The 15,564-nt window shown below is 50.3% G+C and overlaps 1 protein-coding gene across 7 annotated transcripts in view; it reads left to right on the top strand.

Annotated features, from left to right (window-relative positions):
- The window catches only part of ZDHHC20 (zinc finger DHHC-type containing 20), a 79,222-nt gene continuing 74,936 nt past the window's right edge, over positions 11,279–15,564 (top strand). For 2 of the 7 annotated variants that reach the window (XM_021065450.1, XM_021065449.1), the window contains exon 1: positions 11,287–11,535. In XM_021065450.1, coding sequence (XP_020921109.1) covers positions 11,418–11,535 — 118 coding nt within the window. In that variant the 5' untranslated portion in view covers positions 11,287–11,417. Of the gene's footprint in view, positions 11,536–15,564 lie in introns of all 7 variants that reach the window. The other 5 variants (XR_002336601.1, XM_021065448.1, XM_021065446.1 and 2 more) reach the window with 4 other exon arrangements.

Here is a 15,564-nt window from a genome sequence, read left to right as displayed (position 1 = left end):
GAAACACACCATGAGGAGATGAGAGGCAGCGCTCTGTGATGGTCACCTCAAAATCAGGACGGGCCTGAGGCCCAGCGTCCGACACAGCAGCCGGAATCACATCTGAGGCCTGAGCACCTAGCAGGCTCCACATCCCAGTGGAATAGACTACGTTAGTGTAGCCAAAGGAGGGTGTTTGAGGAGCTGTCGCTGCCCTTCTCCGAAACCACCCAAGCAAGGAGAGGGTGGAGTGAACCACTTAAAAGAGTTCAGAGAAAAAAAACACCAGCGTGGAATTCTGCACCCCCAAATTAATCTTCAGAAATGAAGCGTGAGGAGTTCCCGTCATGGCTCAGTGGTTAACGGATCTGACTAGTATCCGTGAGGATGTGGGTTCAATCCCTGGCCTTGCTCGGTGGGTTGAGGATCCGGCCTTGCCACAAGCAGCGGTGTAGGTCACAGACTTGCCTCCGATCTGGTGTGGCTGTGGTGGAGGCCGGCAGCTGCAGCTCCGATTGGACCCCCAGCCTGGGAACCTCCATGTGCCTCGGGTACAACCCTAAAAAGGAAAAAAAGAAAAGGGTATAGCTAAGAAACTTGGCTCTACACGAATGAAAGGAGAGCATTAGAGAAAGAATAAGTGAAAGTAAAATACTTTGTTTTTCCTGGGTTGTTTTTTTTTTTTTTTTTTTGGTCTCTCTGCTATTTCTTGGGCCGCTTCCGCGGCATATGGAGGTTCCCAGGCTAGGGGTTGAATCAGAGCTGTAGCTTCCAGCCTATGCCAGAGCCACGGCAACACAGGATCCGAGCCGCATCTGCAACCTACACCACAGCTCATGGCAACGCCGGATCGTTCACCCACTGAGCAAGGGCAGGGACCGAACCGCAACCTCATGGTTCCTAGTCGGATTCGTTAACCACTGCGCCACGACGGGAACTCCTGTTCTTCCTGTTCTAAATTGATCTATGGGGTAGCAGTGTGTTCAAAATAATAATAGCAACAACGTATTGGGCGAGTACAGCCAGCGGTTCAGTGGTCAGTGAAATGAATAGCAGCGGGGCTGTGAGGGGCAGGAGGGAGGAACTGGGGATAAATTCTCTGTTCCAATAACTGCGCTCATGAACTATGTATCTTGTTACTTGAAAGAGGATGTGGATGAGTGGTAAACGTATATTGCAAACTCTAAGGCAACCTCTGCAGAAGTAAATAACCTATTCCGGCTGCTTCACAGGCTTCCCGTGACAATAACGTAAAACCCTTACCATGGCCTTGAGGTTCTTCCTGCCCCATCACTGACACCCCAGCCCCGCCTCTGTCCCTGTCCTCGCTCAGCCACCATGGCGGTCCTGCTCTTGCTGGCACCCCTGCAAGCTCGCTCCTGCCTCGGGATGCTTGCCTGGGACGTGCGTGCCCGCAGGTCTCCCTGGGCCTCACCCTCCCACAGACACACTCTCCCGCCTGACTCTGCTCTGCTGCGTTACTCTGGGCCCAGAGACGGCCACAGGCCACTGTCCTTCCCCTTGTGACTGCCAGCCCCCCTCCGTCCTCTTGCTCAATTTTGTTTTTCCTCATGGAATTTTGTCACCCTCTCAAAAGGGCATATGAATATGGTTTTTTAACTCGGATTCTCTCTCCTACTAGAGTTTCAGTCCCCAAAGAGCAGGGAATTTTTCTTGCTCGCTCTTTTCTTAGTACTTGATACAACTGACACGTAACAGATGCTCAGTAAATATTTTGCATCACAATAAATGAGAAAGAGCCATGGGTCGGTCATGAACACACTGAAGATAAACCGCAGAAGCAGACAGTGCAGGACTTCCCAGAGGAGGTTACCAGTGGAGTATTCTCTCTCCTGTCAGACGTGTTCGTCCCTATGAGACGGGCGCAGAGCCTGCTGCTACCAAATCCTCTAGTCACAGAGTCCCTGTCCCTTGCTCTGGTGTTACGCTCGCCAAGCAACTTCAGATGGTCTGGTTCCATAGCGTGTGCTCACAGGGAAGGAACACGGGCCAACCGTGCTGACCACGCTGTGACCCTGATGGGGGCCTTCCCCTGTGCGTTCAGGAGGCTCCTTGGACACAGCAGTGGGAAGCTACTCCAAAGCAGGCGAGACAAAGGGGTTCACTGGAAGAATAGAGAGCGGTATCACACAGGCCAGCCCTGGGAAGGAAAGGAAGGAGGAGCAGCTGGGAGTTAGGAAAGCTCCAGCCAAGGACTTGAAAACACCCAGAGCCTTCACCTCCGTTTTCTCTGCCTCTGTGCATCAATTCCCGCCGGTTTCACCGCCAGAGCTGGGGAAGGACTAGCCCTGCTCCTCGGACAGCCCTCAACTCCCGGGGAAGCACCTACCACGTGCGGCCGGGAGGGTGGGGTCAACAAGAACGCAGGGCGGGCGTGGGGAGGAGCGTGTCTTTAAAAGGCGGGTTCTACTCCCAGAAAGGTGGGAGGGGGCTCCCTCCTCCCCACGTGGAGAGCCTAAGGCCAAGACCAGTTTGGGGGTCTCCGGGGCACTCAGGGCTCTGAACGCAAGAGGATCAGGTCAGGTGACAGGTTTCAGGGGAACTTTGCAAGCGGTTGCTGCCCGGGAAGAAGGGTACCACTGAGCGCTTGCTCCCAGAATCCCTTTGTAACAACGGCACTTGAGGGTGGGCAGCAAACCCACGGCTATGGAAAAGATGCATTTGGTTTGTGTATTTGGTTTTCTCCTCCGTTTCCTGGGCCGTGTTTTCGACTTTTATTTGGAGCCAAGCGGTGAGACGTGGGTCAGCGGAGAGGAGCCGGTGCCCGCCTTCCCTCCCTCCGCCCCGAGACGGCGAGCAGGGGGAGGAAAGGCAGAAGCCGGGCGCCCAGAACCCTCCTCTTAGGGAGCGGGAGGCCGACCCTTCTGCCAGCATCGCGGGGAAGCAGCGCCCGCACGTGGTGACCTGTGGACAGAAGTCTCCACCTGGAAGGAGGTTCCTGACTCCGCAGGGCTGTTTAGCTCCACGCGCTCTCGGGTTTCCGCCCTAGTGGCAGCAACGTCCCTCTAAATTGCAGGCTAAGTAGATTTCTAAAGAAATGTCCCCGGTCTTCCCTGGGGAACCGCAGGGCAAACACCAAAATCAGAGTTTGATGCTAATAAGGAAACAGACGTAGGCACGAGCAGCACAGAGCGGATGCATGGAAATGGCTCGTCCTCAAAAGCTGGGGACAAACTGACACCATAGCATCCCAGTGCCATAGAACAAATGGCAGAAAATGGGAAGGTGCCAGGGAACAATCACACGGGGGAAAATGCAGAGACCCCTGCGCATCGTGTGTGGAAGCGGCTGCCGCTCCTCCAAAATAAAACGACTGCAACGCAGATGTTCCGCGAGATGGCGCTCTTGCTCTTCCGAAGCGTTTTCCTTGGGCACCAGGCAGGATTTTTTTTTTAACAACAACCAAAAAACAACTACAAAATTGCAGAGGTGTTTTTTGGAGGTGGTTTTTTGTTTTGTTTTGTTTTGTTTTTTAATGAATGGTTTTGTTTTCCGATTTTAGGGGATGGGTTTGTTTTTTTCAATTTGAATTCTATTTTACATTGGAGTACAGCTGATTTACAATGCTGTGTTAGTCTCGGGGGCACAGGAAAGTGACCTGTCATTCCTTCTTTTTCAGATTCTCTTCCCATATAGGTGATTACAGAACACTGAGTGGAGTTCCCTGCGCTGCGCAGGAGGTCCTTCTTGATTACCCAGAATATTTGAAAAATGACTTGGTTATTGAAAGAGGACCACAGGCGACTAGACTGATACCGCTGAGCTAAACATCCCCAGCTCTCAGAGAAATGAGCACAGGGCACGGCCACAGTCCCTGTTAATGTGGGACTTGTGTTCCCTTGCATTCAGTGAGGAGGGAAATGAATCCTGGAGCCGTCCAGGTGGCACGTTGTCGTGTGGGTAGGTGATTTCTTCAGCACCGTCAGTATCAAACCCCTGTGGAACCTCTTCTGACAGGTGCATTCCGTGGGGTGCTGGTCTTCCATGGACTCAGGCTTTCTTTCCAAGAGAATGAAATGGGAGAAAATATTTTGCTTAGAACCCACATAACATCTGCATCAACATAACATTTGGAATTCAATATTGAGAAAATAGTATCAATAACTCCTGGAGTTCCCACTGTGGCTCAGTGGGTTAAGAATCCAATTAGTATCCATGAGGATGTGGGTTCGATCCCTGGCCTCGCTCAGTGGGCTAAGGATCTGGTGTTGCCATGACCTGTGGTGTAGGTCACAGGTATGGCTCGGATCTGGTGTTGCTGTGGCTGTGGCGTAGGCCGGGAGCTACAGCTCCGATTGGACCCATGGCCTGGAAACTTCCATATGCCCAGGGCGTGGCCCCAAAAAGACAAAAAAACAAAACAAAACACTTTATGGTTTGCAGGATGTCACACACCCTCTCCCCAACGACAGTTTGTCAATCCGAAGAGAATTAAAGGAATTTTCATTGCAGCATCATTTCCAATAATACAAATTTGGAACATCCAGCACCGTGAAAGTGGATAAACAAGCTGTGCTAGAGACACACAGTGCGTTCCAGGCAGCGGGTAGCATGAGGCATGTGTCACATTAAGTTCCATGATTTTCTGCTTGCTAAGCTATTGTCTGTCTGTCCCACCCCCTCCCTCTCCCACTCACTTGGCTTTGTGATGCTGGGGCAGACCGCGCTCCCACCCACTGCTGTCCTGCCAATGTCCCCACAGCTGGCACCCTGGCAGCACTTGGTACCAGCCTCCCTCTGTTCTGGTTGTTGTGCAGTTTTGGCCTCCAGGAGCCAGCTCACTGTGTCCTCCTGGAGACGCAGCACCGCTGGCAGGCGTCCCTCCCTGAGCGCCCTGGGCCTTCCCTTCGAGCTTCTGGATCCTGCCACTGGAACCCTCTTCTTTTTGTGTCTGGGCTCAGGGGCGGGCTCTTCCTGCAGGTGCTTCCTCTGCGGGACCTCAGTGACCTTTTCTGTTTCGCCCTCTGATACCTGCGTAACCAAATCGTTGTACTCCGCTTTCTCTGTGGAAATACTTAACATGGATCCTGACAAAATGACCATTTGTCGGGAAGTGTGGGTACACGAGACGGAAACAGACAGACGAGAGACAATAAAATAAACACACAGGTATTCACACCAGAATATGTATACACACACACACGTAGGTGTAGGTTGCATATGTACACACAGGGACACGCATACACACTTTTACACATAGTACCTATATACCTGCATGTACATCCCTTGTACGTAAAATCTCATCTAATCCTCCCAACAAGTGCTAAGAGATTGAGCCATTTTCTGTTAGACAGAAGGAGAAGCTGAGTCTCAGGGAAGTTAGAGAAATCCTGCAATATCACATAGCTGATAAGTGAGGAAGCTGGAGCTCGAGTCCACATTCTACTGACGGCACAACCTGTCTTTTTTCCACCAGGTCCAAAGTCACTTTCTCCTTAAGAGCATCTCCCACATCACGGCCCCGTCCCTACACTAGTTCACGGTGCTTTTCATTTCATGACAGAAATAAGCCCTGACGAAGACTGTGGCCACTACGCACAAGACGGCTTCTGTGATCAAAGCTACGGGGAATTCAGAGTTCCCACTGTGGCTCAGCAGTAACGAACCCGACTAGTATCCATAAAGGATGCAGGTTTGATCCCTAGTCTCGCTCAGTGGGCTAAGGATCCAGCATCGCCGTGAGCTGTGGTATCGATCACAGATGCTGCTCAGATCCCGCGTTGCTGTGGCTGTGGTGCAGGCCGGCGCCTGCAGCTCTGATTCCACCCCTAGCCTGGGAACCTCCATATGCCACGGGTGCAGCCCTGAAAAGACAAAAAACAAAAAACAAAAAAAACCTGTGGGAAAAGCGTGGACACCTCTAATTCCAGGTCACTTGTCATTCATGTATCCAGTTCATATGATTCAGAGCCTGTTACGTGCCTGGCGATGTAACAACGGAAGCAAAAGAGACCGAGTCCCTCCTTCCAAAAGTTCACAGTCTAGGGAGATTTGCTTTAATCAAATAGTCGTACACAGGAGAGGTACGTGAGTGTACACACAGAGATGTAGCTTCACTGCCTGACCCGCCACACATACACACACGCTGTCAAGAGCTTGGCCTGTGCCCCTCTCCCGTCTGGAACAGCTCGTTCACTCTGCCTTTGTCGGTCTCAGTCCACAGGGATCAGGCAGAAGGCGCAGCAGAGGGACAGCTGAGCTCTGTGATGTCTCCTCAAAGCCCTCTCTTTTCGAGCAAGGAGTCAGTCAACGTTTCCGGCAGCAGCAGCCAAGCCCAGACTCCCCCTGAAGCCCAAGTGTGATCAGTGACACACGCCTGGACGGAGCAGCAAACAGGAGGCCAGGAAGCTTTCCCGGGACAGCTTCCAGATGTGCAGACCCAAATCAAAGGAACCCAGAACCTCCTGCAACCTTCAGGGTCAGCGGTCCACACACCAGCACGCCTTGACGGCTGCGTCTCGGGACTCCCTCTTCGGCTGCATTGCATCCGTCACCCAAGAGATCATTAACCAACCAGACAGCCCAAAGCTTTGCTGGAGCCAAGGGCCACTGATGGATGTTCAAGTTAGTGGGAGAAACTCTACGGAACAGCAGGATATTTGCACAGCCTCAAGATACCTCCCCCCAAATACCTTCTCAATGCTCTAGCATTTGAACGCCCGTCCCCAAGTTCTTTGACGCTCCTCTCCAGGACGCAGAATTGAACACCTTTCCCTCTGCATGTGGCTGGACTTAGGGACGGTTTTCTAAGGCGTGGCTTTCTAAGTGGAGGGAGAGGGAACTCGTGGCTTTACAGTGGACACGCTACCTTAGACACTACAGCCACAGCAACACCAGATCCGAGCCGCATCTGCGGCCTACACCACAGCTCAGGGCAACATCTGGATCCTTAACCCACTGAGCGAGGCCAGGGATTGAACCTGCAACCTCATGGTTCCTCGGAGGAGTCATTTCTGCTGGGCCACAATGGGAACTCCCACTTACACGCAGATATTTTTCAGCAGTAAATTCTACGTTACCACCCGGTCCACTGTCTTTGTGTGCAAAGGACCCTCAGCTACGGAGGCGTGACTTCAGCTTACATGTGGATTTAACCCCCTCATTGAACAAGGGTCAGCTGTGTTTGTCTTCTGGGGCCGGGCTTGTTTTACGGGCTTAACGTCTTTAAGATGCATCCCTGTTGCCGCCTGCGACGGGATAGGCTTCCTTCTCAAGGCCCAATCACGTCCCATTGTGTGTGAAGGCCCCGTTGGTTTATCCGTCCTCGGACAATGCACACGTGGTTTGCTTCCACCTTTGGAAGGTCGTGAATAGTGCTGCAGAGAACATGGTGAACAAACAGCACGTGAGTTCTGCTTTCATTTCGTTTGGGTGGATACTAGCAGTATAACTGCTGGATTGTGGGCTCATTCTGTGGTCAGTTTTGTGGGGGGACCGCCGTATGTTTTCCACAGCCGTCGAAGTTTTATATTCCTACCAGCAACACACAAGGGTTTCACATTTCTGGATTTCCCGTTGTGGCGCAGTGGAAACGAATCCAATGAGAACCATGAGGGTGGGGGTTCGATCCCTGGCCTCACCCTGTGGGTTAAGGACCTGGTGTTGCTGTGAGCTGTGGTGTAGGTTGCAGACACTGCTCAGGTCCTTCATGGCTGTGGCTGTGGTGTAGGCTGGTGGCTGTAGCTCTGATTCCACCCCTAGCCTTGGAACCTCCATATGCCTCAGGTGCAGCCCTAGAGACAAAAAAGACAAATTTCTCCATATCCTCAACACTCGTTTTCTGCTTTGTTATTGTTTTATAGTAGCTGTCGTAATGGGTGTGATGTGTGCTTACTGCATTTTTTCCCTTAGGGCCACACCCACCGCATATGAAAGTTCCCAGGCCAGGGTCTGAATTGGAGGTATAGCCAACAGCCTATGCCACAGCCACAGCAAGGCCCAGATCCCAGCCTTGTCTGCAAATACAGCGCTGTCTTGGCAATGCCAGATCCTTAACCCGTGGAGTGAGGCCAGGGCCTGAGCCTGCGTCCTCATGGATACTAGCCGGGTTCGTTACCCCTGAACCACACTGGGACCTCTCTCGCTGCCGTTTTGAGGTGCATATTCCCTAAGGGTCAGTGGTGTGGAGCATCTTTTCGTGTGCCTATGGCTCATTTATACATCTTTTTGGAGAAATGTATATTTTAAATCCTTTGCCCATTTTTATTTTTATTTGCTTTTTAGGGCCGCACTTGCAGAATATGGAGGTTCCCTGGCAAGGGGTCAAATCTGAGCTGTAGCCGTCGGCCTACACCACAGCTCATAGCAACGCCAGATCCTTGACCTGCTGAGCGAGGCGAGGGATTGAACCCACAACCTCATGGTTCCTAACTGCGCCGTGGTAGGAACTCCCTTGGCCCATTTTTAAAGAGTTGTTTGGGTTTTGTTGTTGAGTTGTAGGGATTCTTTATATATTCTGCACAGCAGTCCCTTATCAGCTGTGGGATATGATCTGCAAATCTCTCTCAATTCCATCTGCAAGTATCTCTCAATTCCATTGGTTGCCTTTGCTCTTAAGTGATCGTTTCTCTAATAAAATTTAGGGATATGAATTATTTTCTCTCAGCACTGAAAACACTGCTTCCTTGTTTTCTGGCACCTGTTATTGCTGATAGGAAGTCAGCTGTCAGTCTAACTAATGTTCCTCTGGTAATCTGACTTCTAGCTCCGGAATCTGAAAACTCCTCAAGATTTTTCTCTGTATTCTAAATGTGTAATAGTTTCACTACTCTGTGTCTAGCTTTTAAGGACTTACGTCTTTCTTCAATTCTGTATTATGCTCATATTTTAATTTCTTCAAAAACTTTGGTTTTTTGGAGTCCCCCTCGTGGCTCAGTGGTTAACGAATCCAACTAAGAACCATGAGGTTGCGGGTTTGATCCCTGGCCTTGCTCAGTGGGTTAAGGATCCGGCATGGCCGTGAGCTGTGGTGTAGGTCGCAGACGCGGCTCAGATCCCACATTGCTGTTGCTGTGGTTTAGGCCGGTGGCTACAGCTCCGATTCGACCCCTAGCCTGGGAACCTCCATATGCCGCGGGAGCAGCCGAAGAAATGGCAAAAAGACAAAAAACAAAAAACAAAAAAACAAAAAAAACCCTTTTTTTTGACATTTATTCTTTTCTGGAACGCACTTATGACAGATGTATATTGAGGTCTGCCAATATATCTCCATGCTTTTTATATTAGAAAAATATTCTTTGTATCCTGGGTGAATTACTCAGCACTGTATTTCAACTCACTATGTTCCTTTTTTCCAATGTCCAGATTAGAATTTGTCTATTGAGTTTTTGACAATATTTTAATATTCCGAGGATTTCTAAATGTTTTTTTTTTTTCTTTTCTGTTTAGGGCTGCACCGATGGCATATGGAGGTTCCCAGGCTAATGGTGATGGAGCTGTAGCTGCTGCCCACAACCACAGCCACAGCCACGCAGGCTCTGAGCCACTCCTGTGACCTACACCACAGCTCACGGTAATGCCAGATCCTTAACCCCCTGAGCAAGGCCAGGGATTGAACCTGTGTCCTCATGGATGCTAGGCAGATTCGTTAACCACTGAGTCACGACAGGAACTCTGAAGTGGTTCTTTTTTTAAAAAAAAATCCACCTGTTCTTTTCCCCATTTTTGTCTATTTTTTTGTTTCAAAATTTTTGTTCCTTTTAGATGGAAATTATTTTCTTCATTTACCTCTTTGTGTATGCCATATACTGTTCTTAATTTTGGGGTTTTTTTGGGGGGGGAGGCTGGAACAGCAGCATATGGAGGTTCCCAGGCTAGGGGTTGAATCGGAGATACAGCTGCCGGCCTACACCACAGCCACAGCAAGGTGAGATCCAAGCCGTGTCTGTGACCTACACCACAGCTCAGGGCAACACCTGGATCCTTAACCCACTGATCAAGGCCAGGGATCCAACCCGCAACCTCATGGTTCCTAGTAGGATTCTTTTCCACTGAGCCACAATGGGAACTCCTGCCATATATTGTTTTTACGTTTTTGTGAGATTGCTTCATAAAATTAATTTCAGTGAATTCAAGTCCTTATTGTTTTTATTGGCATCCTTTCTCAGTATTAGATTCCACTGTGTTTTGGAATTGTGGTTTAATTCTAAATTTGTGAGTTTGTGGGTTTTTTCCTTCTTCGTTCTTTCCATATTCACAGCTACATGACTTCCGGAAATGGAAACCTCGCCTGAAGTCTTCCCACCTACCTCTAGTGGCCTTTTTTCTCCCCTGGCTCTCAGCTGACAACCAGAACTTTTAAAAGGGCATTTTGAAGTTCCTGGCTGGCAGTAAAAATGGGGATTATGCAGCTCGAGGCCTCAGGCTGCCAGCATTGCTCCAGTACCAGGGTGGAGACCTGCCCCATGGTCTCCAGTCTCTGTTAAAAGCCACCATCCTGAAGGAAGAAAGGTTCTCATACTGCAGTGGGGAAGCATTTGGGCTTACTCATGATTTGGCCAGTTAACACATGATTTGGCACTGGAGCAGCCTGTTTTATGGCCTGTCATACATGTTGTCCACTGTGGTTTGCATGCTTTAACATGAAAGCATTATCCAGAGGCGGAGAATGTCCACTCCGCAGGTAGGGTAAATGCCTCCCCTTCCTGGGACACCAACACCAACACTTCAGCCGAGATAAGGCCCGTTCCAGATGCGGTCACGGACGCAATGTGTGCAGGCAATCTGTCGCTTCTGGAATCCGGAAAGGATACTTGTAGGTTCCTCCATGATTCCAGGCATTATTTATAAATGATTTTCTAGTTTAAACGAATTCTGGAAATTTCAGCCGTCTTGGGGGGGGTGGTTAGGGAGAGGGTTGTTGCCCCATCGCAATTCAATCCCAAATGTGGGTTTCACATCACATTGGCTAAAGGCTTCCATCTTCGAAAACGGAGGGGTTCCGCCCGAATCGCGAGCAAACGATTTCAAAGCGCGGGAGTCCTAATCGGAGAGGTACGTGCAAATCCCAGGGTTTGCAGCCCGCGCGGCTCGCGGGTCCCCGCCGGGAGCCTCCAAGCCTGAACCTCTGTTCACCCGGGCCTCGCCGGACCCCGCGGGCCGCCAGGAGGCGGTGCGCACCACGCCTGCGCGCCCCCTCCGCCCACTTCCGCCGTCCTCTGCCCCGCCTCTTCCGCTGCGGACTCCCGCCCGCGCGGCCCCGCCTCCAGGCCGCGGCGCAGACGCACTGCGGGACTGGGGCGGGGCCGGGCGCGACGCGGCGAGGGGAGGGGTCGCGGCGGGGACGGGGGCGGGGCGCCGAGCAGGGCGCCGAGCCTCCGGGAGCGTCCAAGTCGCCGCCGCCACAGCCGCCGCCGCCGCCGGGGGCTTGGCGCGCCCCGCCACCCCGGGCCGCTGGGTGCCGCGGCCGCCGGCGGAACATGGCGCCCTGTACGCTGTGGCGCTGCTGCCAGCGCAGCGTGGGCTGGGTGCCGGTGCTCTTCATCACCTTCGTGGTCGTGTGGTCCTACTACGCGTACGTGGTGGAGCTCTGCGTGTGTGAGTACCCGGCGGGGCCCCGGAGTCGCCCCGGGCGTCGGCCCCGCAGGCGCGCGCGGTGGGCAGGGCGCTCTCAGCGTCCGCCGGGCCGTGTCCGCCCGAGCCGGGCGCAGCCGCTTGCGACCCGTTTGTTCCGGGAGGCGGCGGGCCTGAGCGGCGGCAGCCGCGGCTCCTCCGCGCCTCCTTCCTGGAAGCCCATCGGGTCCCGGGACCCCGCGGGGACCAGTGTGGGCGACACCGAGGGCAGTTCTCTGGAGGGAGGGGACGCTTGGGGAGACGCGCGCCGTCGGGGCGGAGGACGCGCCTACGCGGAAGCGCCGCGCGGGGACCCCCGTCCCGGGCCCGCGTTGGCGCAGCCCCCGGCGGGCGCTCCACGTGGAAGGGAATGCTCTGCTCAGGTTTGAGGGGACGTTTTCAGACGAAAAATTTTAAGAACATTGTTTCGAACCTATGGAACATTTAATTTCGAAGAAAGCTGTCCCTGCCAGAAGAAGTTAGTTGCGGAACACGTTTTCAAGTCAAGATGGGGCGGTAGTCTGTTGAAGATTGTTTACTTTCCTCCGTTTTGATACCAAAACATGTGTCAGGAATGTTTGAATCAGTTGAAGCTGGCTAGACTTAGGTGTTTCTTAGTTTCTTACAGCTGCTTCCAGAGATGCTCAGAGGAAGGTCCTCAGCTTGTGATGATACTTATTTACTCTGAAGTGAGAGCATTTATTCCCAGTTGTGCCAGTCCTATTTAATTCTGTCCGGTTATTGTACCCTCCCTCTCCCAAGTCCTTAATGGTTTCGAAGCAAAGCCTCTGCAGGAACACTGCAGGGTGCACGTAGGTTGAAGTCGCACGTTTAACCTATAGATGGTCGTCAGAAGTATCAAAAGGAGACATCGAATCGGATGGGAAAGGAACGTGAATGCGCTGGTGGGGATGGAGGGAGCATCTGTCTTTCTCACGTCTCTGAGCAGATGTAGGAAATGAGTGTGACTAGGTCACACGGTTGTTGAGTGGCTACGGAACGTGACTCACGTCTTTCCACCCTGCGTTTACCTGTTACTGAGGCAGGAGGGTCGGCGCAACTCATTGTTTGGTCCTTAGTGGGGGGGGCGTGGCTAAGCTCTTGGGAGGTTAGTTAGGCTTCAGGCCCAGCCTTTAGAGATCACACCCCAGGATTTCATTAAGTCAAAACAGTCTGCAGCAGTTAAGGCCCAGTGCTTGTCAGAATTTTAAAAACACAGTGGTGAAGGATCGTACACGGAGCCTTCATCTACTGTTTGTAAATTCTCAGACTCAGGTCAAATTGGAAGGTCTGCAGTGTCACTGGACTGTATATTGGGGCATAAAAGCTCATTCACTCGTATTAAAACTATTCTTTAAACTACGTGTAATTTGTGTTTTCATAAGCACAGACCTTCCTACTGAGATATATCAATGTATATAACTTTATAGGGGCTTTAAATGAGTGAGGTGTGAATTTTTACTTAAAGTGCTGCTTCAATCGTTTTTATAGAATTTTCTTAGTTTCTTGTGTTTATCAAACTAGATCACTGTTTGTATAAAGTAACTATTTATGCAAGGTAATATTCTCCTGAAAGGTAACAGACGAAGGCTCCTACATATCTCACACTGCAAAAATTCATGGCCCACCATAGAACATTTGAAAAAATAAATTGTTTATGAGAGGCCCTTTATCCATCCCAGCATCTATGACTTCTCAGTTATTTAATTCCATACAAGCATGTGTGCAGAAATGCATATAATCAGCACTTACCTATTACTGGTAGGAGTAATATTGAAGACAAAATTGAGAAGTAATTTCATCTAAAACAGCTGTCTTGGGAGTTCCCGTCATGGCTCAGTGGAAACGAATCTTGACTAGTATCCATGAGATTGCAGGTTTGATCCCTGGCCTCACTCAGTGGGTTAAGGATCCGGCGTTGCTGTGAGCTGTGGTGTAGGTAGAGGACGAGGCTTGGATCTGATGTTGTTGTGGCTGTGGTGTAGACTGGCAGTTACAACTCTGATTTGACCCCTAACGTGGTAACTTCCATGTGCTGCGTTTGTGGCCCTAAAAAGACCAAAGTTCAGAGTTGCCTTGGTGGCTCAGTTGTTAACGAATCCGACTAGAAACCATGAGGTTTCGGGTTTGATCCCTGGCCTTGCTCAGTGGGTTAAGGATCTGGTGTTGCCGTGAAGTGTGGTGTAGGTCGCAGACGCGGCTCAGATCTCGAATTGCTGTGGCTCTGGTGTAGGCCGGCGGCTACAGCTCTCGATTGGACCCCTAGCCTGGGAACCTCCGTATGCCATCGATGTGGCTCTAAAAAGAAATGGCAAAAAGACCGAAAAAAGGGGGGGAGGGGGAGAGAATCAGACAGCGGCAGCTTGGGTCACTGTGAAGGCATGGGTTTGATCAACACCCAGCCTGGTGCAGTGGGTGAAAGGATGTGGTATTGCTGCAGCTGTGGCTGGCATTCGATCCCTGGCCCAGGAACTTCTGTGTGCCTTGGGTGCAGCCATAAAAATAAAGAATAAAATAAAATGGGGTGATAAGCACAGAAGTTAACAACTGAGTAATTAGTAATATTACTCCTTGATTTTACATTAAACTGAAATTCTTCCATTTCCCCTCAGAATTGGTATTTAAACGTATGCGTTTAGTTGTGGGTGGATTGCCCACCTTTTCCTCTTTGGTCGGGCTGGTTGTTTCGAGGGCGCGTGCCAGTGCAGGTTCCCAGGCATCTATTTACCAGGTCGTTTGGAGCTGTAGGTAGCAGATGTGTCCCTCTTATTTGGTGTTTAGAGGCTCTGAGAGCTTGAAGGAGCTTTAGAGAAGATCTAATGCAATTCTTTGATTTTACTTCTGAGGAAACTAATACTTGGAAGAGCTCTGCGGCTTGTCCCGTGACTGATATATGTCTTTTAGCTTTTTTTCGGAGAGAGTTTGTAGGGTAGAACTGTAACCCGCGAGTGTGTATATCTAATCATTCCTGTGTCTCCTGCATCATTTATTCGTATTTAGAGACAAGGTAAATAACTTAAACATCAGCACTGAACACAGTCCTGACACATTTGATTCCTATATGTTTTATTGATTTCAAAAGAACCAGTTTTTTATTTCACTTACTTTTTCTCTTTTTCTGTTTTCTATTTCACTGATTTCTTGTCTGATATTTTGTCCCTTTTACTTTGGGTTTAACTTGCTCTTTTTCTGGTTCTTTAAGGTGGAAATGAAAGTAACTGATGTGGTGTTTTCTTTCTTAGGTGTTTGCTCCTGTTTTTACCCCTAAACACCACTTTGTTCACATCCCGTGAATTTTGATATGAGGTGTTTTCATTCAGTTCAAGTTATTTTCTAATTTTGTTCTTCGTTTCATCTGTGACCCATGGGTTATTTTCTAAGTATGCTGTTTAGTTTGCAGTCACTTGGGGGTGTTTTTAGATCTCCTTTTGCTACTGGCTTCCATGTGGTCCCAGAACACGCTTTGTCTGACTCGTCCTTTAAAATGTAGTCAGGCTTGTTTTATGGCCCCGAAAGTGGCCTCTCTTGGGACTATCCCATGTGCGTTTGAGAAAGTGTATTCTGTTTGCAGCAGTGTGTTTTGGTGTTTGTTGTAGGGTATTCTGTTACGTCATAATGCTCCATAAATGTCAGTTCCGGCGGGTTGCTTGATAGTGTTGATGGAGTCTGTGTTCTTGCTGATTTCCTGTTTGTCCTGGTAGTTCATTACTGAGAGGTGTCTAACAGTAGTTGCGCATTTGTCTGTAGCTCCTATTGCTCTCTCCGTTTCTGTGTCGTATGCTTCCCAGCTCTGTAATTAGGGACATAAGATGTTTAGGATTGTTGTGTCCTCTTCAGGAATGGGCCCTTTTTTCTTACAGAGTTACCTGCCTAACCTTGGTATTGGTATTTGCTTTGAAATCTAAATCTACTTTGGCAGATGTTAACATGACCACTAACCTTTCTTTCTTTCTTTTTTTTTTTTTGGCCTCATCTGCAGCATGTGGAAGTTCCCGGGCTAGGGGTTGAACCTGT

The sequence above is a fragment of the Sus scrofa genome, chromosome 11, assembly GCF_000003025.6.
Source record: "Sus scrofa isolate TJ Tabasco breed Duroc chromosome 11, Sscrofa11.1, whole genome shotgun sequence".
NCBI classification, from domain to species: domain Eukaryota; kingdom Metazoa; phylum Chordata; class Mammalia; order Artiodactyla; family Suidae; genus Sus; species Sus scrofa.
The sequence above is the reverse complement of the archived record's forward strand: the minus strand, read 5'-3'. Positions and strand labels throughout refer to the sequence as shown.